Raw genomic sequence first — 27,221 nt, 5'->3', positions numbered from 1 at the left:
AGTTGGAACCAGTCTACACAAGGGAACCCGTCTATTAAAATGGCTGCGCCCACTGACATGCCCGATAACTTTTATGAAAATGCTAAAAACTATTGGTCAAAAATACCAGCTACAGTTGAAGGTATGCTGGGAGGGTTTAGTGAAATATCTTTTATAGACATCCATGGTTCTAAACAGTTTCTTCAACCGTTTTTAACTATGAAGGAACAGATCGTAACGGTAAGTGGTAATGGCCTATGCCATGGCCCATGGAGGCTGGCTCAGTCCAAGGAGCTAAATATAACATTAAGAAGTTATATTTAGCTCCTTCAGTCCTTGGCTCAGTCGACACTGTTTTGAAAGTTTCAGCCGAGCAACATTGTCAGTCACAGGCACTTGGAACGTCTCAATAAAAAAAGAAAAGCTAAATAAACACTAAATGTATTTAATTTACTACCAAAGTCTTAATGTTTCTCTACTCTATTTCGCCTATATTGGCAATTGCCGATAATTACCCCATAAATGCCGGTCAAATGCTCATCTGCAACACACAAATGCAAGTACACCACACGCCCGCCCTGTGCACAAATAACATGAATAAGAGAGCAGGTAGGAAAGCGTGATCGCAAAATTCGCTTGACGCTCGCTTCATTTCACGCCTTCACAGCACGAATGCACATCCACTCGCAGCTAGGGCCTGCATACCTCCCAAATTCCATTGGTTGATACAAATCACGTGCCTGAACCTCCTGTTTTATGGTGCATTGGAGCCTCCGTTTCAAGGCCCGCCAAGCCAAGCATAATGCGCGCGGGCATGACGTCACACACACGACTACAGTGATCGATCGAAAGTAGCGCCGTTAGGGTTTTTCGGATGATACATCCTCTTTACATCCTCTTTACATTTTCACGGAGAGAACATTTCCTGCAGGATTTCACGAGATATCTCTGGCGGGAGTAGGTAAGAACAAAGGACAGAGTTATAATTCGAACAAGTGAACATTTAGCTACACATAGATACCAAGATGGAAGCTGTTGGATGTGTATTCGTGCTGTAAAGGTGTGAAATAAAGCGAACGTCGAGCGAATTTTGCGATCACGCTTTCCTACCTGCTCTCTTATTCATGTTGTTTGTGCACAGGGCGGGCATGCGGTGTACTTGTGTGTTGCAGATAAGCATTTGACCGGCATTTACGGGTAATTATCGGCAATAATAGGCGAAATAGAGTAGAGAAACATTAAGACTTTGGTAGTAAATACATTTCGTGTTTATTTACCTTTTTTATTTATTGAGACGTTCCAAGTGGCTGTGGTGACATTGGCATTGTGATTGTGGGCCCATCTTTTTACCGGTGCGGGTACATGTTAGTAGTTGCTATGCTTCAATTGTCGATGTTGATACTCTATAGAGCTTGTAAAGTGCAAGTGACAGTGTAATATTGTAAATTGTAATTATTCAATTTAAATATTTCTACTCTAGTCTTTTTTAAATTGATGTGAATTTAGGACCTAAGCCAAGCCTGTGAGACCCGTCCCCCTAACATCAACTATAAACCCTATGGTCTGTCTCACTGATTATAAATATGGCTGTAGGGCATGGATCGACATTCGTCTGTGCGTCAGAAGCACATTTTGTGTCCATGTCCTTCTAATGTGTGGAAAACATATGTTCAAGTGGCTATCCATCCAAGCACCAGAAAAATTAGAGCATCGTAGAGCATTGCGAATAATGAAATCGGTCCGAGATTTGAAATTTTCCATAATTTCTTTTCTAGTTATAACTATTGTAAAATGCTGCCAAAAGCAAATTTTACGTATTGGAATCTAAAGGACACGCAGGGAGCCAATCCCTTTGCAGAGTACGGAGACTATTGTGGAGTGGATCTTATAGCCAATAACAATGGCGATGGGGAAGCTTTTGTAGCACGTGCACAGAAGGAGCACTGCACCGTAAAAAGACTAGTAGCAAAGACATGTATCCGGCCTATCCTGTCTCTGCCGCCAACTACAGACAGCTTCACAATTAAAGAAATAATAAATGCCGGCAAGCGGCAAAAGTCGATCGAGGAAAACGAGAAAAGGTCGTCAAAGTTACTAAAGACACCATGCTCCAAGGGGCAGGACTCGCAATTCTCGCGACTGGAGAAGATCGAGGCTCGTCTTAGCGATCCTGACAAGGTCTGGTTCACGAAGGAAGATGTGAAGAACTTACGCGTTCCAGGCTGGCTGACCAAACTCAAAGACGAGAATGACAAACTTGCTCCGTATCTCGCTGAACTCGACAGGTGGCGCCACGCCAGCAACTGCATAGATTACCTGCACCCGCACGCAGACACCGACGCCTCAGGCGCACTTGTCTACCTCTCGGGGCCGCTGTTTGATGCGGTGTCCATCACTAGCGTAACTCACGGCAACGGCGAGCGGTTACGTCCGACGACGACGACATCGCTAACTCTTGGGCCACTGCACGGCATTGCGAGTAGCCGATGCCAAGATCACAGGTATGTCGTCGTGCTTCACAGAGAGGCCGTGTCCATGATCCCGGTCATCGACGATGTAGGGGGCGCTCCTGTGTTACCGACGTTCGTGGGAGACGTTTGGAATCTTGCTTGTGAAGAGCGCCCCCTGTCGGCAGTGGCGAGTCCATACGTCGTAGGCGATTGCATCGTTGCGCTCGCGTCGGGAACGTTGAAGAGCTGGAACGCGGACGCGGGTCGGTGCGGCGTCGTTTGTCGGGATCGCGAGCCGCGCTTTACGTGCAGCGACATCTGGTGGCAGGTGGAGTACGGCGGACACCCTCAGCGGTACGTGCTTGCGGACAGGACGGGTGTTGAGATGATCGATGCGAGAACGCGCGGCGGTGGCGGCGGAGCGTTGTTTGTGCTGCCGACGCCGTATCTGCAGCACCACGAGCGCGTGCGGGCGATGAAACCCCTCGCACTCTTTGCGCATGCCGTCGCCACCGACCACAGTCTGTTCGTCGTCGATGAGCGATTCCCGGGATATCCGATGATTGAGTGGGGGCACTCGCTGGCCACTCAGCCACGGTACATCAACGTTCTTCCGTGGCACGGCGGCATTGAAAGCGACGATGATAACGCCATCCTGCTAGGGGGCCAGAGCCCGGCTCCCCCGTTTATGTTCCACATGACAGCAGTCCCCGGCGAAGCTCCTCAAAGTTTACTCCCGCCTTGGATGATCGCTCCCATCTCGGACGGATCGCACGGAGCTCAGCGAGCTGGGTTCTTCACTGAACGTAATGTCCTAGACCGGCTTGAAAAGGCACCTATCATCGGCGCTTGCCTTGTCCCTTATTCTAAGGACGGTTTCTCGGTCGTGCAATACTCGCTGTACGGCGACGCGTTCTATCAGACGTACGCGACTTCCGAGGACGTGAACGCGGACGTCACTTGCCGGCTGCGTGAGGGATTCGGCGATCCGCAGCTCACTGACGACGTCGTTGACGAGTACAGGGAATGGTGTTGCTTGGTGGAGATGCAGTTAATGGAGAGCGGGTGCGTGAAGGAGCTAACTAACACTGTCCACGTCGACACCTCGCTACTACTGGCCGAATTCGTGCACACGTCGGCCGCAAACGAGCGATGCCACCTCTGCAATGCACACGTGGCGAAGGCCGAATCCTGGTTGCCCGGCGACACGACCTGTCCCCGATGCGGTGTACGCGTAAACGAATCTGGGAAGCTGTGCGCGATGGCATCAGAGGGGACGTTTCCACAGATGGAGGAGCCAGCGGAGTGCGAGCTGTTGCGGGAGCTGGAGTCGCTTGGTCGCCGTGACGATTCAAAGGATTCCTACAGTGTGCGGCTAGCTGAGCTGTGGGACGAAGCCACACCTGTTGATGGTGATGAGGAAGGGGAAGAGGAGGTTGCTATGCCGTCAGTGTTGGGCGATGCCATCTCAAACACACTGCCCAAGGAACCACCTGGTCATGATCATGTGGAAGAGCTGCTGGCATTAATGAGGGGCACGGCTAGTATGGGAGGAGAAGCAGAGCAGGATATGCAGGAGACAGAAGGAAGCCACTTCTTCGAGTTCTAGAGATGCGCAGCGACTGGTATGTATCCAGAGTTTTCCACGTGTATGTGTAGGCTGGTAAAAAAATCTCATGCTGGTGCATCTGTTGACCTATCAAAATTGTTTCCCTTTACTCATTTTACGTTTAAATTCGGGAACACTGAACGTGGAGCTTACTAAGTCAGGAAGACCCATGTTTTTAATTTTGCCTCAATATGTCTACACATATGTATCGATTTCAACTCGTTGGAAAACTGTGGGTACATGTATTTTTCTTCTACCTGTTCACTCCTGGAGATGAGAATGTAGGTGACAGAGTAGACGCGATCGTCGTTTTCGCTTTGCGTCCTGCACTCTACATGACTGTGTGTTTACGTGGGTTTTTTTGCTGATTCACTGCATCGGGGAACCGTCTCCGGTGCAATGTCAACAAATCATGAAGCCACGTGTGTTCCCCTGTCCACGTGTAGAGCAGTGCAGCCACATCGATCGCACACCACGGCTGCACAAGGGGGGGCCACGATAAGGTGGACGAGCGCGCGTTAATTCACACACCGCGTTGTTTCCACGTGTTTCAGGGTAACAAAGGTCGCGTGGGGCGGAGCCGCGCCGTTGACTGCGGCGCCGGAATCGGACGCATCACCAAGCAGCTGCTCGTGCCGTTCTTCGACTCGGTCGACATGGTCGAGGTGAACCCGGCGTTTCTCGCCGAGGCGCCCGTCTACATGGGCGACGCCGCGAAACGAGTCGGCAACTTCATCTGCACGGGCCTGCAGGAGTTCACGCCCGAGCCGGGCTCGTACGACGTCATCTGGTGCCAGTGGGTGCTGGGGCACCTCACTGACGCGGACCTCGTCGCGTTCTTGCAGCGCTGCCGCGCCGGGCTGCGCGAGCACGGCATCATCGTCGTCAAGGACAACATGGGTTCGAGCGCGGCGTCGGTGTTCGACGCCGACGACTCAAGCTTCACTCGGCCGCGCGACGCCTACATGGAGTGCATGCACCGCGCCGGCCTGCGCATACTCAAAGAGGAGAAGCAGCGGAGGTTCCCGAAGGAGATTTACGAGGTGCGCATGTTTGCGCTGCAGTAGCCGGTGCGGCGCCCCCTACACGCGTTGAACGACGTTCGTGCAGCAGTAGCGCCACCAATGCATGCGCAAGGGCACACGCCTCACAGTCGAGTTTCGTGTCGTTGGAAGAACTCTTGGCAGGACTGACTTTATTTACCTTTCTAGGTGAACGTTCTCGAGTACCTGCCAGATAGGCAACAACAAGGCTATCTAATATGTTCACAACCTTGACAATACTGTGCTGAGGTGCTACTATCACTTTTCATCAAGTTCAATGATGGTACAATGTGTACATTTTATGAGAGTATTACGCTCAAATTTTTTCTCAATTAATATTTAATACCAGGGTTTTCTATGTCCAGTTCCTCATCCAACTGTCCATGAAGTGCTCCACTGGCCCATATCATTTAGTTCATGTAAGGTATATTATTATTGACTGATAATGTAGTACTTTGAGGTAATAGTTTAGTCTTTAGAAAACCGTAGTCTTTATTCCTCAGGCAAGTATAATGCAAACATAGTACTAGTAGTAGTTTAATGGCGTGTTTTTTTTTAAAGTATGTGTCTAGAAAATAGTTTATCTTAAAACCTCCTCTTAATAGTAATAGTATGCTCTTTAGATATCGATGCAACTTTCTTATTAGCTTTTTACCCGTTTCTTTTTCTTAACAATTCTATACATCCATGAGTAGTTTTTATCTGTCACTGTGATTAAGCAGATGAGGGCAGCTAAGCACGATTTGTGTAGGACTGACTGTGTTTTTATCACCAATTCTTGTAACATGTAAACGCATAAAAACTTTAATTTGCAAAGCAAAATAGTATTATATTGACTAGTATTTTGTGAACAATTGTAAGCAATCTAAAGATTGAAAGCGTATTATCTTTGTAATGGGGTATTCTGAGACTAATTCTCTCACTTGTTGCACCCAATGATATCTTGTAGTGTTTATATATACTCATAAAAAATCGGCATTTACTATACAACTCTGCTTAGGGTCATTCGTTGCAGTATTTTGAAGAGCTTTCTGTGAACACTGGTATAGTATTTTACATGCCATTACTACGTGTACTATCATGAACTATTATACACATGATAACAACAACAAATTGCAAGATTAGCAACCCCACGTGGTCACGATATACTTTCCAAGTTGGCTACTGCTCGATGTACATGCCCTAGCTTGGTCTCCAGAGTCGATTTCTGTCAAAAAATAACAGAGGGCCATTGTCAAAAACATCCTAATTCTATGATAATAATTAGTACTATTGAAACACTTGAGAAAACTCATGACGAAGTCTAACAATACGAATAAACCGTTTCTGATAAAGTGCCCAGAAGACCATTGCCATGCCATTGTCAGCAGAACTTTTCTCTATAGATCTATTCTATATTTCTATTATAGTGTATCCATGAACAATTCGAGTCAGAATGGGTGGCACATCTTACCTTGTCTGATAGTTTTAGTCTCTGGTCTTCTGAAAGCCTCTTCTCCACTAGCCTCTTAGTTGTCTTGTTGATCTCCGCACAAAGTTTCGATATCTTCTTATCATATCTCTCCCTCTCTTTATCGACATCAACTAATCCCTGTCAAATGCAAAACAGATTATGACAGTTGGTTACTATAGTAAAGGTAGCTATCAAAAAAAGGCATCGTGGATATCAGAGGTAATACGCAGTGGAAGCCTTTTGAAGTTTTGCTTTTTTTATTCTGAATGAAAACTTTGAAATGGTGGGCCACTTTATTATTTTGAATTTCTATTCCCCACCAATGACTGATATAAGGCATGAATAAGGATAATATAAGGCATGAATAATGATATAAGGACTGATAGGCATCGGCGGCACCCACACGACAGTACCTTGATATATCAGACTTGTGCTCAACGCTCTCCTGTAATTTATTAATGATCACGTAAGTACCAGCATGACTAATCAGATGCTTATGAAGTACACAATCCAAATTCTGGAATAATTTAAAAATCCCGTCAAACGTTCGCACCTTCAGAGCTGTAAAGATCTGGCAGTTGTTGTTGACGATGGTCTGCACACAACCACTAGGTCGTGTTGCTTCGGTCAGGAGGGTGACCGATCTCGAGAACGAAAGCGTCTGTAGTGGCAGAAGCCATGATGTTGCTGCCTGCTGCTCACTTGTTCTTGCAGATGTTGAGTGAAGAGCACCCAGTAGTGAAGAATCACTAACCTCCACATACACTAAAAACAAAGAGCCATCTTTACACTAAGCAGCCCTAAATGGAAAACTCTAGAGTGTGGTGAGGAATAATTATCAATAGTAAGATTCTTATTGAAGACAGTGCTATGGTATATTTTATATCAGATAAGAGAGGTTTATGATTATACTACATATACATACTATTATATAAGTCATTAATAATACATCACATAATTTTAGAACTTTATATTTTTTATAAATGCACACGCACGCACATGCACACGTGTGAATGTGTTGGCTATATGTAGTGCCTCAAGTTTTCTGCTTTCTAAATGTCAAATTCTGCTTTCTTCTGCTTTACAAATCTCAAATTCTGCTTTCTTCTGCTTTCTAAATTTTGCCATTCTAAATTTTATATAAAATTTGCTATTCGCCATGCATGAATAGTTTTGAATACGCTAGCTAATAGATTTAGAACGCCATACGAGTTTCACGTACAGCTACGCTGCCATGAGACGCGCGCCCGCCCGACCCGGCACCGTATTTATCGATCGCAAGCGGCCAGCGTAGAAAATCGCACAGTGTGTCCTAGGCTCCTAGTCCGTTCATTTTTACATCTTTTTTCAAGACTGAGTTTTTTCCGCTTTCTCCTCCCGTTTCGCGATTTCCGCGGAAAATCCGCTTTGCGGAAAACTTCGGGGACTAGCTATATGTAATAGCTAATTATTTATCAGCATCAATCCTGAAACACTGAAGAGACTCAATGGCCACAGCAAATAGCAGGAATACATACAGTCTGCTCTCGTCTTTGTCAGGTTATACTCCGTCCGCACAGCCCTCGCATGCTTGGCAACCTCCAGCACAAATTGCATCTCTTCCTCCAGTCTGCTGTTGGAAAATGATTCGTACTGAAACGGACATGGAAAAGGCAATAAAAAACACTTTATTTTCATACGATAAACAATAAAAAATAAAACATTGTAAATCCAATATGCAACTTGCAACACGCAAACATTGAATCGAAAACTATTATACATGGACCCATTAATAGACTACTAGAGACGAGCTACGTCTCAAGAAGAACTACATTTGCAAACTATCGAATACCAGTGGTACTAATATTAAGGTAGAGTCATAATCGTATAATTTCTCCTCCCCTCACCTCCTCCACACGTGGGTACGGCGCAACGCAAACACTGGCTGCTGGGTCCTGTATAGAGGGTGCCAGCCGCTGATACAGCTCCTCCGCCAGGTAGGGCATGAACGGTGCGATCGCTCGCAGTCCCGTGTCTATACAGTGACACAGAACACTTCGCACTGCCCGGATGGCTTCTCGATGCTCAGCCTCCTCATCCGATGATGCCTCCGCTGCCGACTCCTTGTAGAGCACTGGCTTCACGCATTCCTGTCGACGGGAAAGATTAGTGACACCGGGACGGGACAACTGTCGTCATTTAATCAGACTGATGGCAAAACCAAAAGACTAATTTTTATTAGAATAATAGAAAAGTATAGATGCTTTATTTTCATCATTATGCATTCCTGTTGGCTGATAACACATGCACTACTAAAGATTACTATACACACTACACTACTTCATGTACAATGTAAAGGTTCCTGTGAACATTTAGCAAGGCTGGCGGCTAAACAGTTAGATGTCAAAAAATTCAATTATATATGTTTATTGCACCATCATCGAGTACAAAAACTGAAACTGGGTAAATTTTTCACAATAAAAATGTTCATTTAATGATTTCTCAAAATAAATGAAAATTACATAAAAACAGGACAGCTACCACAACCACAACACTGTTTTGCACCCTTTTGTTCCATTACATCCGAGCAACCATCTGGTTAGTCAACTAGCTGAGTTCAAGAAATGTGCCAGTACATACCAGATAGACATCACAGAAGTCCCCGTACCAGAACTGGTGGAGCGCCCTGGTGGCACGGTGAATCTCATAGGCTTTGAAAGCTTCATTACAAGTTTTCACCAGCAGATGGAGCCTGCTGAGTATCCACCAATCGACATTACTAAGACTGCATACCTGAAAGAGCAATGCAAATAGCATTTCATTTGTATACAAACATTTAATTTTTAGACAAATGCAAAATATTTGCTGATTTGACAGTTTTGTCTTATCAGTAAATATTTTTAGATATATCTTGAAATTACCATTTGAAATATTATCAAGATGACATTGATGACAACCTGACGACATTATTCCCAGGCATATCATATGTAATCAACAAGAGCTGCTGGTTGATAACTACACATTCGAAATTGTTTTGCAATCATAACACACTGTACCGAGGGGTGAGGAATGATAATATCATCTGGTCCCACAGCCATCTGCATGAAACGAAAAGCTTGCCAGATCTTGTTGCAGAATAGGCGATAGCTGTGGATCTGGGAGACATCGACGTTGATAAAATCAGCTGAAAGCATCGATGCAATTGTCCGATTTTGTATCTTGAAAAATCGCGATGTATTCTGCTACAACATTTCAACGGAGCCAAACATGCACAGTTACAACAAAGTAAGACGGCAGCAGGAACGGAAATTCTTCAGTTTTTACACATCAGGTGAGTGAGAACTTACACTTAATGTTGTGCGAACATAGGGCGAATCTCAGGGCATCTGATCCACATTCAGGAATGCCAGCTGGGAAATTCTGCTTCTGACCCTTCTTGGCCAACTCGACTTCCTGCTTAGACAGATTGCTCTGTTCAACCTGCCTGTGCAGATCCTGGCCACAACAACATAGTAAGGAAGTATGAGTGAAGATTTAGAGGGGAAAACTACTAAATAACTAAAGAAGTACTACATGCCTCATGTATGGAAACGATATGAAACCATACCAGACACCTTATAGCACAAAGACTTCACTTCATATACCTCCCACTGTATAACCATGAAATCTTTTCATGTCATTGCGAGTATTCTTCAGCACCCTCTGAATTGTCTAGGGAAGGTAAAGTGGTTTCTTACAATTCACAAGAGTGCATTTCAATGCACATATGTATCATTACTGAGATACCTACCTGAAGGCTGATGCCATTGACGACATCCAGGGGGTCAATGATGTTGCCTAACGACTTGCTCATTTTCCTCCCCTGTGCATCACACACTAGACCATGCATGAGCACCTGTAAACGTGTGAAACATGCCTCCAGAACTACCGCATAGGTGTTCCATACCGCTAATATAGGGAACACTTAGGACATCTTGCAATACGTAGAAAAGATTATCCATAAGAACATATACAGCTGTATAAACTGAAAAATAGATCTATGATATATACTAGTTTGACAATAAAAATTGTGCCTGTCAGAGCATTGGGTTATGGAATGCTGCCCTATCATCTTCTTCAGTGCAGGTAATACAATTCATGGACAATTGTGAAAATTTGAGTTTTTATTTTTTATTAAATGAACACAAACGGTAAGAACCGATATGAACGCTGCTGCCATGTACTTATATCATATTTGTCATATGTAAAGTCCCAAGCAATGAACACCTCACATGCAAATTTTAGCAGGTGTCTTTACTAATGAACTGTGACCAAAGACATTGCTACATATACCTCATTGAAGGGAAGCTGGCCCGTTAGCTTGGTGCCCAGCATGACCATCCTTGCCACCCAGAAGAACAGTATGTCATGACCTGTCTCCATCAATGACAGAGGGTAGAAACTCTGAAGGTCCTTTGTCTTAAAATATAAAAGTCAATCATTCATTGCAACATCACTTGTACAGTAGACTGCCTGTCAATACTCTATCCGTGACACAATGATGAAAATGTAAATAGATATTTTTGGAATAAAGTCATTGAATTTCATTGTATAATAACATAAGATAATTTCATTGTAAAATATAGCCAATATTACTACTGTCATGACAGTTTTAAAAACCGATCTGTCTTTAATTTGTCATCACCTGTTTATCTGTTGTCACACTTTTCGATAATACTTCATCAAAAACAACAGATCGGTTATCCAAACCATCATGTCAGTAATAATTTTCAATTGATTTCGGAATTACACCATTTCATATGTGAGTCGATATTCCTATTAGACCGAACGAGCTGGACTCACCTGATCCGGCCATCCAAGGGATGAGAAGGGGAGCAGAGCCGAGGAAAACCACGTGTCCAACACGTCTTCGTCCTGCTCCAGTGTGATGTGTTCGACTGGCATCCCTGTCTTTCTCGCTGCCCGTCTTCTCGCCTCCTCCTCGCTCCTCCCGCTCACCCACAGCTCCTCTCTGTGTGAGGTCGGGGTGAGGACACGGTAAGCCGGGACGCGGTGGCCCCACCACAGCTGTCTTGAGATGCACCAGTCACTGCAAGAAGTTGATAAAATCGAACGATATATCAATTCTGCCTGATGCTAATAAGTTCCATGATAGAAAATGTATTTTTATCTCTCGTGTGAAGTATTTTAATCAACATTTTAGCTAGAACGCAGAGTAAAACAAAACTAGCCCATATCGTCCTATAAAGACACATAATAAATGCATAGATCAGTCATACTTTCATGATATGAAAAACCTTTACTCTGAGCTAATTAACTAGACTATGTACAAGAAAGGTCCTGACCACTCACGTTGTCAATAAGATCAAGTCTATAATTGAACGCATACAGCCGTGTTTGCATGCACTGTTGAACAGTATCGTTAAATGGGTTTTACCGAATTTTTCCCAACCACTCGAACCATGTCTTCTCATAGTAGGACGGAACAAAGTGCAGCTCTCCTGACCTCACAGCGTCAACTGCATGTGCTGCCATCTCTTGGCAGTTGATGTACCATTGAGGCTTGAGCAGTGGTTCTATTATATCACCTGATCGGCTAATAAAAACACAGAGTGAATAATACGATATATTTTGCACAAGCTGGTGCAACTATATATGTTATCAAATAGCCACCCTGATATCAAGATGCAAAGTACAAACAGTCATGAAAATGTGCTTAATTGATGCACACATGAGAAATTATTACGTGAAAACATATCTTAATGCATGGAGCAATGATTGATGGTATACCTGCAAATAGGTAGGACCATGGAGTGTTTCTTACTTCCTCTGTACAACCCTTGTTTCTTAAGTTGCTCTCGTACTGCCGATCTTGCATCAAACCTTCTCATGCCCTGCAATAGAGGGGAAATACAGCATTAGTCCACAAGTCTCTAGACAAGCCAAAAAACATGTATGTGGAACAATACAGTGTACTGAATCACACAGGTAAACATTGCATAAATATCTGAAAATAAAGGTTCAAATTAAAGACTACAAACAAGAGCCATAACAAGACAGAAAGGGAAAAGCGTGAGGGAGAGAGAGTGGGAGAGAAGATAAGAGAGAAGAGAGAGAGAGAGAGAGAGAGAGAGAAAGAGAGAGAGAGAGAGAGAGAGCGAGAGAGAGAGAGAAAGAGAACAAAAAAAGAGAAAGTCCGCAACCTGAGGAAGAGAGATATAATCCATCCAAGATTCAACTACATTGCAATAGAGAAAGTTGCTATAATAGAACACTCACACCTGTCTAATGGCACTACACAATCATCACTCACAGCCGTCAAACAGGAAGAGATGAAAGAACACTACAAGTAATAAGTAACTACTTACGGCAAACATTCCACAGTGCTGAGCAATATGTCCGTCTTCATTTAGAACAGTGTCAGTCTGCAAGCGACGTCTCTCCCCAATCTCATAGTCATTGTAGTCATGTGCAGGTGTGATCTTTACAGCTCCTATGGACAGAAATTGTCAAGATGCACTGGGCTCTACATAATATAATAATAATAATAATAATAATAATAATGGAAATCACATGATGTGTGGTGGTACTACTCGTCTGTGTAAATCAGATTATTACCTCAAGCATGTCACCACAATGAAGTCTTGTCAGTAAGAATGGAAGGGCATGGTTGCAAGGTTATAGTAGACATACTACAAATATATTATAGTGAGGTTGCGCTTATAACTGAGAGAGAATGAGATGATAAACTTTTAGAATATAATGTTTCATAATGTTATAAAATGTTTAAGAAAAACTATTTGGACAGTAGCAATGTGTGTAGAAGTAAGTGTATGAATTTCCTTCCCAACCAATAAATAGAGTTTTGATCTGTAGTTCACTCCCTTGGCTAACTAAAAATCAATTCATTATAAAGTAGTCACTGATAACAGTGTTTATGGCCTACCTGTACCAAATGCCTTGTCAACGTGAGAGTCGCAGATGATAGGCACAAGACGATCACAAAACGGATGTATAGCATGCTTGCCCTGTAGATGGCGGTACCTGTCATCATCTGGATTGACAGCGATAGCAGTGTCTCCGAGCATGGTTTCTAGTCGAGTTGTGGCCACTACCACCTCTTCATCTGCACATATGTGTACCAGGGAAAATGTTCTTAACTAATTCCAACACCAGACTGGGGCAGTACCAAGTATGGGACTTTACTTTCAAGCCTTCATGATGAGAGAGAAATTGTTCTTCAAAGAAATTCCCTTATAACCCTAATCAACAGCAGCACCCTACATTACAGGATTGTTACCTGTATCTTTGATAGTATATGCAAACGAGTCCAAGACTCCAAATTCTACTTTCTTGTCATACCCAGGTACAGCAAGTGTTGTTGGCTCCTCTACTATACGATTGTCCACCTAGAAGCATAAACATTGCACTCCTATCGAGCCTTTTGCAAGCAGAGCGCAAATGAAACCTACATTACACGTCTGTCGCTAGACACCATAGCATCGTTTATGGCAAAATGGAATACAATGATATAGTCACAACATGTATTTCAACAAAAACAATGTCATCAATTTAAGTATAAGATGCATTTTATACATTTACAAACCTCTATATCAGATATCGCAGACTTTAGCGCACAGGACCAGTTGACTAGCCTAGTCTTGCGATAGATCAGACCTTCATCATGAAGCCTGACAAAGGCTTCTGTCACTGCTGTAGACAGCTTCTACAATAAATATAATATCGAATTCATAAACCACAGAAGTTTTCATAAAGATGCACTGTAGATGTAAAACTTCTCTCATCTTTTAGGCAGTCTTATAATTTACCATAATCTCAACTGTTGATGTTTTGTATTGTTAATAGTTACAGTTTTAATTCTTTAAGTAATGTCAGTATAACTCATATTATTCAAAATAAATCAAACCAAATTCAAAACAATGTAACCCTGGAATCTTCTCTGCTCTTCTTGTGTTTGTAATCATTCTCTCACCTTTTGTCTTTACTTGCCTACATTTCATAAATCCAACTACAATAACAGGCTACCTACTTGATCCATTGTAAAGTAGGCTCTCTGCCAGTCGAGGGATGATCCAAGCCTCTTTAACTGCTCATATATCCTGTTACCTTTACTGCAATAGCATAGATATTCCGCAGTCTATCGTATTTTACAGATATTCCATACCCTGTTCTATACAACAGATATTCCACACTCTAATATTGAGTCATTAGATATTCCATAGTCAATCATATAACAAAGACATTCCACACTTTACCATATAATACAGATACTCCGCACACTATCATACAAAACTAACAGCAATTGCAATAATTGGCTTTTATATTTGGATAATCATAGACACTTATTGACATCATACTGTTATGGTAACTTTAATATAAACAATAATTTTCATGATAACTTTACTGATGACTTTTTTATCTATGATATTGTATGCTAATAACTATGAATGCCACCTGTGTTTCCACTTCCACACTTCTTCGATGAAAGCGTCTCTCCCGAGTTCATGCCGTGACACGCGCTGCTCTCGCGACAGCTTCTTCTCCACGACAACCTGTGTTGCTATGCCGGCGTGGTCACAGCCAGGTAACCACAGCGTTTGGTTCCCTTGCATCCTATGCCTGCACATGCCACAAACTACCACAATTATACATATGGAGAGGTGATTCGAAATTCACATGGTAACACTGACGAGCACTTATTTTCTGTAGAAAATAGGAGCCGGACCATGGAATAAATATCAACCTCCAAATAATGAATGATATTTATTGAACAATTATTTTGACCGAAAAATATTTTCAATGAAAAATTATTGACTGGTTAGTGTGTAGAGATATTTCAGTGTTTGAATATCACAATGGATGGGATTTGTGATGTGTGATGAGTAATAAATGTATTTTTCCTAGATAGTATAAAATACTAATTTCTATTATATGGCGTAAATAGAGAAACCAATAGCCAGAGCAAATGCTATGAAACCTGCCATCTGATTAAGGCATCTTGAACAGCATTTGTGAGCGCATGACCCAGATGTAGAGTACCCGTGACATTTGGCGGTGGGATTATCATCGTGTATGCGGTGGTCCCAATATCACTGCTTTTCTGAAACAATAAAACACTGCAATACTAAAATATATAACACTACAATACAAGCAGTTGATTAATTTTCACCTAATTATCAATGATGTATTTGCAGTTTTTTTTATGTGTATTTGTTTATTTCTATATAATTTTTCTTTTAAGTTATATTTTGCCTGCATACAATTTGCTATTATGCATTGTTAGAAGGAGTATATGGGATGTGGTTAGAAGGTATACATGATGATGTACTAAGTATGGTTTTCCATTAGCTGACAACATTTGTAATTTGTATTATATTTTTTCATTTGTTTGTTAAATCGATACATCTATTAATAGCTCCTTACCATGGGGGAGAAAAATCCTTGCTTCTCCCACCAGTCATACCATTCTGCCTCAACATAAGCTGGCTTATAGGCATTCGGGATGGGATTCGATGTACCTAACATTTACATCGAAAAAGGCAAGTAAATAAGCCATGAAAATCAATGCTTAAAAATGTGGCTCATATACTTTTAAGATAGCAATTAAATACATGCTATAATATTGCACTTAACCTAGCTTCTATAGTTAATGCTTTTATATGCTTACACTAATTAATTTACATTTCTACGGCATAGGAAAAAATTGACATACAAAATACATTTTAATTTTGGGATTTCAACTCCAGCTTATTGGTCCTGACATGTCATAACACTGTCAACTCGGCAAAACTATTCGAATCCAACATAAAACAATAACTTTTTCATCCATTTAGGTTATATCACTAACTTTTGCAGAACATCCAACATATAGGTACGGGGGTATAGTGTTACGCAATATACACAACCTACCTAATAAGCCATCTCCACATTCCATCTGTGCTATATTTCCTTCAGAAATCACAGGGTTTTAATTGTAGAGTAAAATAGTGGGGTAAAAAATTTGTTAACTTAGTATTGTTATGCAACAACTTCACACCTATGGAGGGATGCATAGATTAAGAAAAACATTTCGACCATCGTTTCTTGTGGCCAACAATATGCATCACATTCCCAAAGATCACATCTAGTGACATGACAGCAGAAAACTGTCTAAAATGTGTGCGTAGATGTGAAGTTAGTGTGTAAATACATATTTCGCCATTTTATTCCAACACAAAAGCAGCCTTTTCTGCAGGAAATTAAGTTTGTCTAATGTCGAATATTGGCGTAGTTAATTATATAGGCTGTGTGTATTATGTAACACTATTCCGCGTCGGTTTCATCACCGAGTTATATTACATTTCTTCTGTCCGTGACAATGAGCAGTTTCAGCTGCTGGCTCATTTGTCGACGATTGCCCCCGCTGAGAAGACACCTCAAGGTTATAGCTTTGATTCTTTATTCCTGACCTTTCTCGTAGCCACAGTGTATTAGTTGACGACGTACGCGTGTATCTAGCAGTCATCAACCGTGTAAATTTACGGCCACCCCTTATGCCAACATTAATATAAGTTGGTGTACTGTGAAATATGCATAACAAAATTGACATGGTCCTTGATTTCTGCAAAGTTCGATAACACTGATGTAAGCTATTTGATTAAGCACTCACTGACACATGCTGCTCACTATATGATACTTTAGTGTAGTGGCACATCTAAACAAGCTCTGTAACTACATTTCCATTGTAAATTATGGAATGTCCTTTTCAAATGCACCTCCTTGTGGGCGCAGACATATTGTATCATCTCGCGTGTTTTCGCGAATCGCGAATCGCGGATCGATATAATTTTTTATTATTATTAAATATATTATAGATACCACATACAAATAAGTAATCACAGCACACTCGCGCTTAGGGAAAAAATTAACTTGCGTGATCGATTAGTGGATAGTGTCGTGTCGTTACTGTCGTTATTTTTATGACACAGTCGCGGTGAGGTCAGAGGTGACAAACATGGATGCGCCCGTGAAAGCACACGAATTCTTGCATGGTATTGACAAATCTAGTCTCATTGGAATTACGCACGGGTTGGATGCAGATACGTTAGTATTTACACACTCCAGACATCACATTGTCGTGGAGAATGTAAGTATTTTTGCGAAGTGTTTAAAGAAAAATTAATGAATGCAGGCAGTGTAAATTGAAAATTCAACGTGAGGATGAGCCTGAGCCGAGTGAGCGTGAGGGCCAATGGCAATGGCACAGCCACAGACTCGCAGCTAGGGCCTGCATACCTCCCAACTCTCATTGGTTGATACAAATATAGTTAATTTTTAAAATTAAATTCTAAGTAGTGTTAGGGTTAGGATTAGGGTTAGGGTTAGGGTTAGGGTTAGGGTCACAATGCACCATAAAAGGAATTATTAAAACAGGAGTTTCAGGCACGTGACTTGTATCAACCAATGAGAGTTGGGAGGTATGCAGGCCCTAGCTGCGAGTTCAGGCACTTGAAGCGTTTCAATAAAATATAATGCTAACTAAATACGAAATCTATTTACTACCAAATTCTTAATGTTTCTATACTTTCTTTCATCTATTATTGCCAACAGTTTCCTGTCAATTCCGTCCAAATCCTACGTGCATGAGCCTGAGGGTCAGTGGCGGTGACTGAGTGAAGCTGAGGCTCAGGCTGATCACTGTTAGTGTTAGTTGTTGTATTATCTGTTCTTGTGTCAACAAGTTATCAGCACTGGCATGTGCTGCCACCTATGGAGGTTGAGGGGAAAAATAAACATGGCTGGTTTCTGTTAACGCAAGGCTTTTGTCCTACTCATTATTTGTGTCTAATTAACGCCCACAAGATAAACCTCCTGACTCAACATTAGTGTTAGTACTAGTGGTGGTACTGTCTTTCCGCGGCGATAGTGATACTGATATAGTGATCATATCGTGATGATTATCATTGATCACTGATCCCTAGTGGCAGCAAGTGCGGTGCAGTATCATGGCATATACAAACTATAATAGTTAATACGAATAGTGTGTCGTTTGTAAAAAAAAACAGTGTGTAAATGCTAATGTTATAATGTAAGTATGTTAAAATGCCTAACAATAACATGTTTTTTGTTATTGCATACAATGATACAGGTAAAAGATCGAGTGACAGTCAGCAGCTGGAGTATGAAGCAGATTCATCACATCACTGCACCAGCTGTTTACAGCCCAAACAGAAATCAGTTCTTAACCGTTGTCAATAAAAATGTGAGCCAGATATATAGGCTAAGGGGATATATGCACCTTAAAATGCGATAAAATGTGTGTGTGTATGTATACAACATGTTATATTACCAGCCAAGGGAATCATAGTTAGATTAGAGTGTTTCTAAAATGCTTATGTAATGCTAAAAATTGTTAAATACACAGTGAACGAATCTTTAATTATATTTAGTATTAATAAGTTTCAATCCGATATTTCCCAAACAAACTCTTTTTATGTTTTAGGTTATACATTGTTGGGACAAGGATTCCAAAATTGAGCAGGCAAAGAAATATTCTGTACGTATTTCATTGCGTATCGCACTCTTCCAATTGAAGCATTGAAGGAAATTTAGTAATTGTGTATAATGAACTCATGTTAGTATCTGTTCTAAAATGCCTTCTGCAAAAACAAACGTGTAATTAGTACGTCAATCATAAGTCACAACATTTAATACTAGTTCTTTGGTCACATTGTTCAGTTTCAGAAGCCAATACACCAGTTGTTCTCCACGGCAACCATGGAACCAATAATACTCCATGCAAATGGCAGAGTTCAGTTGTTCAGCATTGGTGTAGCACAACGAAAGCAGCTGCTAGCTGCCCTGATCTCAACTGCTGAACACATAGTATGGAGTGATGCGGTCGAATTGAACAGTCACATTATGTCGGTCATGGTCACACAAACAAAGGTGAGCACTTTAAAAAAAATACATTCTGAATGTCAAACAAATTTTTAAATGCCTGATGCACGTAAAGTTACAGCCTTGTTTAATAGGGTTCTCCCTGGGAATATCTAAAAGCAATTAGTTTATCCACAGATGGGGGAGGAACAACTTAATCTAGATCTCCAAACTCGATAAGTTCGGAAACGAAAACATCAAGCAAAGAAAACAGATCATGACTGTGTTGGGATTGTTAATACACAGAAATTATTGCATGTTGATTAGGCAATTAAGGCATGTCTAATGATTTATGAGATTCCGAAATTGGCTTCAGCTTTAAAGGCATTGGGCCCAACATGCATTTAAAGGCCTTAGGAGAACCCTGTTTAAGAACGTGATATTGTTGTTTACTAGGTTACTATCCATGGAAATAATTTGTCTACGTATTTCTATAGGAGTATGAGTACAAGATATACATCCAGGCACTAGTAGATCCACAGAGCACTGTGGAAACTGTAGATGCTCCACTCTTGCTGCAAGCTGGCACACATGTATCTTCCTGTTGCTTACACCAAACAATCAATAAGAAATTTGACATTTTGATGCTATGTGAGTAATTTGGTTTTTTATTATATCTTCACATGTGTCAATACAGAATTTCAGACATTAGTGAAAGTGTACAGCTGTAAATAACTATAGTGATGCTTGCACCTTTGCAGTGTCAGATGGGCAACTGTGTAGCATTCCCACGGAGGCTGTCACCCATCAAAGTCTAAATACCATGGATTACAATTTACACAAGATTCCCTGTACAGTTGAGAAAAATGTTTCCATAACTTCTACTGGACCAAGTAATGTTGCTGCTGCACCTGTGAAACTGGACAATATTGGTAAATTTAGCCACTACTATGGTATCGCAAAGAAGTATCGAATTACATATACTTGTACTATTCTATACACTCACAGAATTGGGTAATTTAACGTCAATTTTGTTGCTACTCATTTCAGATGTGTTAGGCATTTGGAACCTGAGATTTGGCACACTCGTACACAAAATACCACTCTCCTCGCCAGTACACAAAGCTAGTCAGGTATTGTGTGTTGCATTCAGTTTAAACTATTTAAAATTATTTGTAACTTGGATAAAATTGAAGTTGAGTTAATGTGAACGTTTAAATGCATTGTAGAACATTATTGTATTTAAAAAACTTAAGCAATCACATTCTGTTGATAATGTGTCGTTAACATTTTTTCTGTGCAGTTGTTCTACAATGGTGAACAGCTGTTTCTGCCATGTGCTGACAGCGTGCTTGCATTTCCTCATGAGTCTCAGCCATCCACACTCGCATCTGTTCTTGGAATGTCGACAGGCATGGTTGATCCTATGAATAGAGGATCCAATGAAACAGAGAAGTTGTGTGTAAGTAATTCTCCTCGGTGTAAAGGTCAAAGAATAATTTTTTTTCTATATCACATTTCTCGTGTTGGAGTATTCTATGATTTAATGTTAACTGGACAGCAAACAAAGCATAGCACAGTAATGTGTGAAAGCTGATCATACTGAATTGGTTATTTTATGGGAGACAGGTTTTTATACCAGCTATTTTGGTTCCGAACTTGAAAGTGTGCTTTCAGAGCAGCCACTATACAATGTGGTATTCTTACAGAGTCTGCTGAAAGCAGGAGACCTAACCAACCTCACAAGCTCTAAGGTGAAGCAGTTGCTGCAAAGCAGCCTACTGGATACAAAAGCATTTCCAAGAGACAACCTACTACAGTTTGTCAGATCTGGTCTGATCAGAAGCAGGTGCAAACTTCATGCCAATATAATGCTTGCTCATTTGAAGAGACATCATCATTATGATTTCATGTTATTTCAATTACAAAGAATAATTTGGACTTATGTTGTGATTCCTATTGCATATGGGCTGTAATTTTGCCTTTTATTCAAGAAGGTGGGCATATGGTTTAGTTACATGTTGATGTAAACATATTGTCATGTCATATTGTAATCATATTCAATTATATATTTTCTATTTTTGTTTCTCGTCAAGCATCTTGCAAGATTTTGTGCCAAAGTTGATACAGAAAAAAGACGTTTACTTGTTGCATGAAGCAATGAAGTATCTACCAGATGTTTCCGATTTCACGATGGTTCAAGTACTTGACTTTTACCTTAGGTAATCCTATCCATCAGGATTAGTTCTTTTGTAATATCATATTTTAGTTTATGTTTGTACACCATAATCCACCCGTTATTCTATAAAGTGTGTAGCAATGCTTATAGCTAGAGTTTGCACAGGGCTCTTGCAATGCATACACGTGAAATTTTTATCATATTTCCTAATTCAGAGTCTTATGATAATTTATATTCTCCTTCGTGCTTTCACTAGCCAAGAAAATGGTGCATTTAGCGAAATTGTTGCCCCGCCTCAGGAGATTGCCACTCTCATGGGGCCTTTGGTGGATAGGCTAGCAGAGGTGAATAACAATGGAGCGGATGAAGATGCAGATGTGCCTGCCACCTACAGGCAGTGGACAGGCAAGGCAGTAGCCATGTAGGTATATTTTTGGGATTTTGTGAACCGATTATTAATTGAGCAAACACTTCTTGTCGGATGCAACTCGAAGTAATACATTAATTTCTCCCTAGTTCACATTCATTACATAGGCTTCATTAGTTTATCTCAAAAGATACACGTTACTATAGACGATATATACGATGGACGTATTAGATACACTAGACATGGACTACTGAACGTGGTGTCGATTTTGCATGATTGATTGCAAGCAAAGTAATATAGGATTTTTTGTTTGTGTTACAGAGACCAGCTTCTCTCGATGAAATACAATGATGTTGTTCTCATGCAGGAGCTGCAGAAACTTCAACTAGATCGTGTTTTGGTATTGTTACTACTGCCATTGTAATACTTTACTGCTAATATGAAATCAGGAGTTAATAATAATAGATCTATATGTTTATCTAGATGTAATATAATTTATTATTATTCACTCCTGATGAAATGTATAATATGATAAGAATTGTGTTTGTATTGCCATGACATATAAGAAATAATTCTCTATAAATAATATCAGTCCACGTTCAAGTATGTTTCATATAAGTATCTATAGATAAATTAGGAAAAGGACCAAGCATTCATATTTACTTTTGTTACCACAGAGGCAGAATTAGTATTGAAAGAATTGCTGTTAGATGTATTGAACTTCTGCTACATTCATTCGTGTGGGTAACTTTTTTTTATTTGATAGGTACTCTTGCAATATCTATACTGTAAGCTAAAGCACAGCCCTATAAAAGAGGAGGCTACAGGAACACCAGACATCACACAGGTAATTGTATTTTAATCTGATAAAATATTCCTTATTTTTTATAACTTCACATTTTTAATTGCAATCATTAATTGTTCTTTAGATTTTGCAGCACCAATCGCAGCCATCTTTTCAGTATAAATATAATTATCCACCTGTCACTAATTGAATTCAAACATGCAGTTTAACCTTTTCAATCTTAAAGATGGTTTGAGTCAACTCATTGCATAATGGCGCCATCTATTGCAGCCACCAGACCAAAATCTAGGGGAGAAGATAAAATGAATTTGAGGCAAGGTTTTTCTGTTGTAGGTGTGTGACTGGCTGTCCCTTCTTCTTGATGCCCACTTCAGCTCGTTTGTGCTGGACAAGAAATCTCATGTCATACTGTTAAAGATTGTAGCATTTGTCTCTGATCAGGTGGGTTCAACAATTCTTCTATAGACTAATACTATTGTGTCTCTGGTGCACAGGACCTAGAAGTAAAACTCAAACAGCAAATGTTTAACACTGGCCTGAATAACATTGGAAATAGATATTCCGTGTTTGGCACGGTACATACAATCAGGAGTGTGTGGTATAGAAACATAGGGCATGTTTGTTTAGTCGGATCCACGGATCTTGATCCACTGGATCCGTGGATCTGACTGTTTGTTTGGTCGGATCCATGGATCTCGATCCACCGAACCCGACCCTGCTAGCGAGGTGGATTCGAAGGGGATGCAATATGGCGGCCCGCGCCTCAGCCAATCACATCTTGTTCTTTGTTATGAACCATCCCGTGATAAGTCACAGCGAAACGCGAACCGTTGAAAGTGAGTTTGCGTTTGTTTGGGGCGATCTGGATCAAGTGATCCTGATCAGACGGATTTGTTCCAAACAAATGCGCCCATAGAGATATATATCTCTATATTATACACTCCTGATAGAATCGGGCCAGCTTTCTAATATCGTGAGCACATAGGTATACTAGTATACTTGTTGGTTCATCTTTTAGATGATACGTTATTTTTTGGTATGTGGTAAAGTGGTTTACAGAATACAGCCACATAATTATTTTTAGTAAGTTATTCCATTGTTTCTCATAGGTTCACGTGTACAATGAGCTAGCAAGCCTCGAACCAATACTAATGCAGTTGCGGGAACAACTACAGCTTCCAACACAGAAATATGTTGGTGATTACTGCATAGAAATCTTGTGTATACGGTAGCAGCTACATCTCCCAGTGCAGAAATACGTTGGTGATTACGGCATGGAAGTCCTGTACCTGTATATGGTATTAGCTACATGAGAACATGTTTTGTTGTGATAGCTATAATCATTTAAAATCACAAACTATTTAGATTTAGTCTTTTAGCATGTTAACAACACATATTCATTCAGTTGCATTAAATGAGAACGTTACCCAATTGATAAAATTGTTATAATGTCGTCGGGATGATTTCATTCAACTACTTGCCTTTAGTATTTACAATCATGCAAATTAAAAATATTCGTGAAAACTTTTGTATCTGTGCAATTTTAATGAATGTCATCTCAATCCATGTATCCTTTTTGAATTATATGTAAACTGGTATCAAGGGTATTTCATATTTGTAATAAAGTTCATAATATACTGTAGTTACTTTGAAACTGGAAATCTTTTAGTTTCGTTTGCACTCTTCACATATATTTACTATAATTTGATACATTTATAAATTCTTGAGAGTTATTTCAACAGTTATTGCGGCTCATAGGGTCTATGTCCCCTACGGTACTGCCGGAACATACCCTGGGTACGGTCCGGTATACCAGAACGTACCCTGGTAACTATCTGATATGGTTAGGGTTAGGGAGTAGACGTAGGCGATTCCCTAGACTCGGTAGTGGAGTAGGCGAGGTACGGTCCGGCATATTAGATAGTACCAGGGTACGTTCCGGCAGTACCCTGGGGAACATAGACCCTCTCAGCGTTATTGCACATACGGACACAAAGCAGTGGCACTAAAAGTAAAGGTACATTTAGAGAAAGGAGATGTACGTAACAAGAAATTACTTGGTGTGCTTACAGGATGTGCTGGGGCCAGTGGGTCCTCCCTCGGTCTCATTCTTCTTATGTACCTCCCAACATTTCCCTTCCCTCCCCTCCACCTTTTCAACTATACCTGCACGCTTCTGTCAGAGTTTGACGTTTCTGCACGTTTCTGTCTCTCAGTATCCCATTTTGGGGGGTCGTATAACGTTCATATAGTATGGAACCGGTGACTGGTCGTATTGGTGGGGTACGAGCGAAATTAGACTGGTACCCGGTCCCACCTATCGGCTTAGGTTATCACCCATCGAGTAATCGAGGTGGGAGCGAGTACCAGTCTAGAGCGAAATCCCCAGGATGTGTTGTGATGATTGTGTTTCATTCCGCGAGATGGCGGTTATGGATACGATGAGTGTTGACAAATTTCTAGAAGTATAACTGAACGTCTTCTAAAGGTTTATTCATCATTGCATAGGTGAGGCTTAAACACGCGTTATGTTTGAATTATTTCAGTATTGTGAGTTTAAAACTAGGCGCAAATCTCATCTTATCTCATGTTCGAGCGTACGGTCAGTACTAATGAGTAATGTCAATGACAGTAATGTAATGGCAATGCCAATTATGCATGCAATGCCAATGCCAATGGCAATGGTGCACATGCAGGCCTTTCAATAATAAAAGGATGGCTCAATGTCTTAATGACAGAATGTTTCTCTACTCTCTTTCGCCTATCATTACTGATAATTTTGTGTAAATCATGCTCCTCTGCAACACAAAGTATAATTAACAACAACAACAAACAATAAAAAGAGCAGGTGGGAAAGCGTGATCGCAAAATTCGCTCGATGCTCGCTTCGTTTCACACAATCACAGCGCAACCAACCACAGGCACTTGAAGCGTTTCAATAAAATATAATGCTAAATAAATACGAAATCTATTTAATACCAAATTCTTAATGTTTCTATACTCTCAGTTTCGCCTATTATTGTCGACAGTTTCCTGTAAATTCCATCCAAATGCTCATCTGCAACAAACACTGGCTGCCGCCATTGCTCACACGGCTGCACTGTGCACACTGGCACATATATATAGCAGGTAGGAAAGCGGGCTGCCGAAATTCGCTCGACGCTCGCTGGATTTTACACGATTACAACACAAATATTTAACCATTCTACTCCATCTTTGTTTCTATTTCAAGAACAGTGTTCACTTGTTATAAAAACATACTGTCTCTGTTCGTAACCGAGCTGTGTCACACGAAATCACAGAAAGACTGACGAAATTCTTGCGTTCGCTAACGTTACCCAGTAAATGTAAATGACTGCAAGTACAGGGCTATATAGACTGGTACTCGCTCCCACCTCGATTACCCATCGAGTAACTAAGCTAAGCCGAGAGGTGGGAGCGAGTACCAGTCTAAGGGCTATAGGCAGCGCACTGCTTTCCAACTCCTATACGAGCCTCGCCATTAATTGGAGCGTTGCAAAAACGTTGCAGCGTTGCGGCGCAAGAATGAGGTCACGAAGAGCGCCGGTGGGTATTTCCTGATTCTGACACTCATTTACATTTACTGGGCAGCGTTAGCGAACACGAGAATTTTGTCAGTCTTTGTGTGATTTCGCGTGACACAGCTCGGTTACGAACGGAGACAGTATGTTTTTATAAGTGAAATTTTTATAAGAAACAAAGATGGAGTAGAATGGTTGAAGATTTGTGTTGTAATAGTGTGAAATCCAGCAAGTGCCGAGCGAATTTTGGCAGCCCGCTTTCCTACCTGCTATATAATATATATACAGGGTTCTCCCCAGGATGGAATTGAAACATGGAGGGGGAGGGGGAAGGCGAAACTAGTTCCCGGTGGGCATATGTTTCCATGAAACAGAGTATCCGCGTGACGTCAGTGTGACGTCAGTGGCTATCTACCGCCATAGATAGTGTTTGGTACTATAACACGCGTATATAAGATAACCGAGTCGGTTTATTGTTAGTGTTAGGGTTAGGGTTTTTGCATCGTTCCTTGACGATCTGCAGCCGGATATCCGCGCGAAGCGCTCAAACGCCGCGTCGCGGCGCACTTTTGCAATTTCGCTGCCCTCTTCCCAACGCCAGTACTCAGTTCCTTTCCTAGGGTTAGCTTGAAGCCGGCTTTTCGCTGAATTGAGCAGTTCTGCCCATTGCACGAGGGATCGCACTACCCAGTTATGTAGAGACTGGCTAGAAATGCTCCCAATTGTTTGTAGGCTACTAGGCGCGCTTTCTTTGCTGTAATAACGGAGTTTTTTGTTCACATTGTAACAATATATAGCGCTGATGCGTAGCGTTGACTGGCTGAGCTTAGAAGATCCGATATAGAGGAACAATAGAACATGTCTTCGCTATTCGTAATAAGTCCAGTTTACAGTTAGTTTCATTGTCACTCTTATCTGCTATTGTATCTCTGCATA

The 27,221-nt window shown here is 41.2% G+C and overlaps 4 protein-coding genes across 8 annotated transcripts in view; 3 read left to right on the top strand and 1 right to left on the bottom strand.

The window, feature by feature from the left end:
• On the top strand, positions 1–6,068 carry LOC106811467 (N-terminal Xaa-Pro-Lys N-methyltransferase 1-A-like). 2 transcript variants are annotated; one of them, XM_014815089.1, is made up of 3 exons: positions 131–219; positions 1,755–4,054; positions 4,593–4,674. In XM_014815089.1, the coding sequence occupies exon 2, from the start codon at positions 1,771–1,773 to the stop codon at positions 4,036–4,038; it is 2,268 nt and encodes a 755-aa protein (XP_014670575.1). In that variant the 5' UTR covers positions 131–219; positions 1,755–1,770; the 3' UTR covers positions 4,039–4,054; positions 4,593–4,674. The 2 variants fall into 2 exon arrangements, with proteins under 2 accessions (XP_014670576.1, XP_014670575.1); XM_014815090.1 differs by lacking the exon at positions 1,755–4,054 and having other exon boundaries at positions 1–219; positions 4,593–6,068.
• Positions 5,954–24,822, bottom strand: LOC106811465 (valine--tRNA ligase-like). Of its 3 annotated transcripts, XM_014815087.1 has the most exons (23): positions 24,814–24,822; positions 16,873–17,093; positions 15,958–16,052; positions 15,516–15,634; positions 14,989–15,153; positions 14,564–14,645; positions 14,120–14,239; positions 13,814–13,922; positions 13,460–13,639; positions 12,882–13,006; positions 12,304–12,407; positions 11,951–12,109; positions 11,356–11,602; positions 10,846–10,971; positions 10,304–10,408; positions 9,861–10,008; positions 9,570–9,697; positions 9,154–9,306; positions 8,421–8,663; positions 8,052–8,166; positions 7,088–7,299; positions 6,535–6,672; positions 5,954–6,288 (listed from the first exon to the last, which is right to left on the bottom strand). In XM_014815087.1, the coding sequence occupies exons 2-23, from the start codon at positions 17,036–17,038 to the stop codon at positions 6,220–6,222; spliced, it is 3,108 nt and encodes a 1,035-aa protein (XP_014670573.1). In that variant the 5' UTR covers positions 17,039–17,093; positions 24,814–24,822; the 3' UTR covers positions 5,954–6,219. The 3 variants fall into 3 exon arrangements, with proteins under 3 accessions (XP_014670573.1, XP_014670572.1, XP_014670574.1); XM_014815086.1 differs by lacking the exon at positions 24,814–24,822 and having other exon boundaries at positions 16,873–17,289; XM_014815088.1 differs by lacking the exons at positions 15,958–16,052; positions 16,873–17,093; positions 24,814–24,822 and having other exon boundaries at positions 15,512–15,558.
• On the top strand, positions 17,512–24,397 carry LOC106811468 (nucleolar protein 11-like). Its single transcript, XM_014815092.1, has 15 exons — positions 17,512–17,659; positions 18,662–18,775; positions 19,016–19,069; positions 19,252–19,461; positions 19,890–20,043; positions 20,154–20,324; positions 20,443–20,525; positions 20,696–20,854; positions 21,102–21,241; positions 21,489–21,614; positions 21,828–21,992; positions 22,260–22,338; positions 22,705–22,785; positions 23,077–23,184; positions 23,853–24,397. Exons 1-15 carry the CDS (start codon positions 17,528–17,530, stop codon positions 23,973–23,975), a joined length of 1,899 nt encoding a protein of 632 aa, XP_014670578.1. The 5' UTR covers positions 17,512–17,527; the 3' UTR covers positions 23,976–24,397.
• Positions 24,823–24,929: 107 nt separating the features above from the next.
• The window catches only part of LOC106811469 (zinc finger protein 382-like), a 12,800-nt gene continuing 10,508 nt past the window's right edge, over positions 24,930–27,221 (top strand). For both annotated transcript variants that reach the window (XM_014815094.1, XM_014815093.1), the window contains exon 1: positions 24,930–25,251. The gene's annotated coding sequence lies outside the window, so the exon portion shown is untranslated. The remainder of the gene's footprint in view (positions 25,252–27,221) is intronic.

Source organism: Priapulus caudatus, unplaced genomic scaffold, assembly GCF_000485595.1.
Source record: "Priapulus caudatus unplaced genomic scaffold, Priapulus_caudatus-5.0.1 Scaffold542, whole genome shotgun sequence".
Classification (NCBI taxonomy): domain Eukaryota; kingdom Metazoa; phylum Priapulida; class Priapulimorpha; order Priapulimorphida; family Priapulidae; genus Priapulus; species Priapulus caudatus.
Note: the sequence above shows the minus strand (reverse complement) of the source record. Positions and strands in the feature narration are given on the sequence as shown.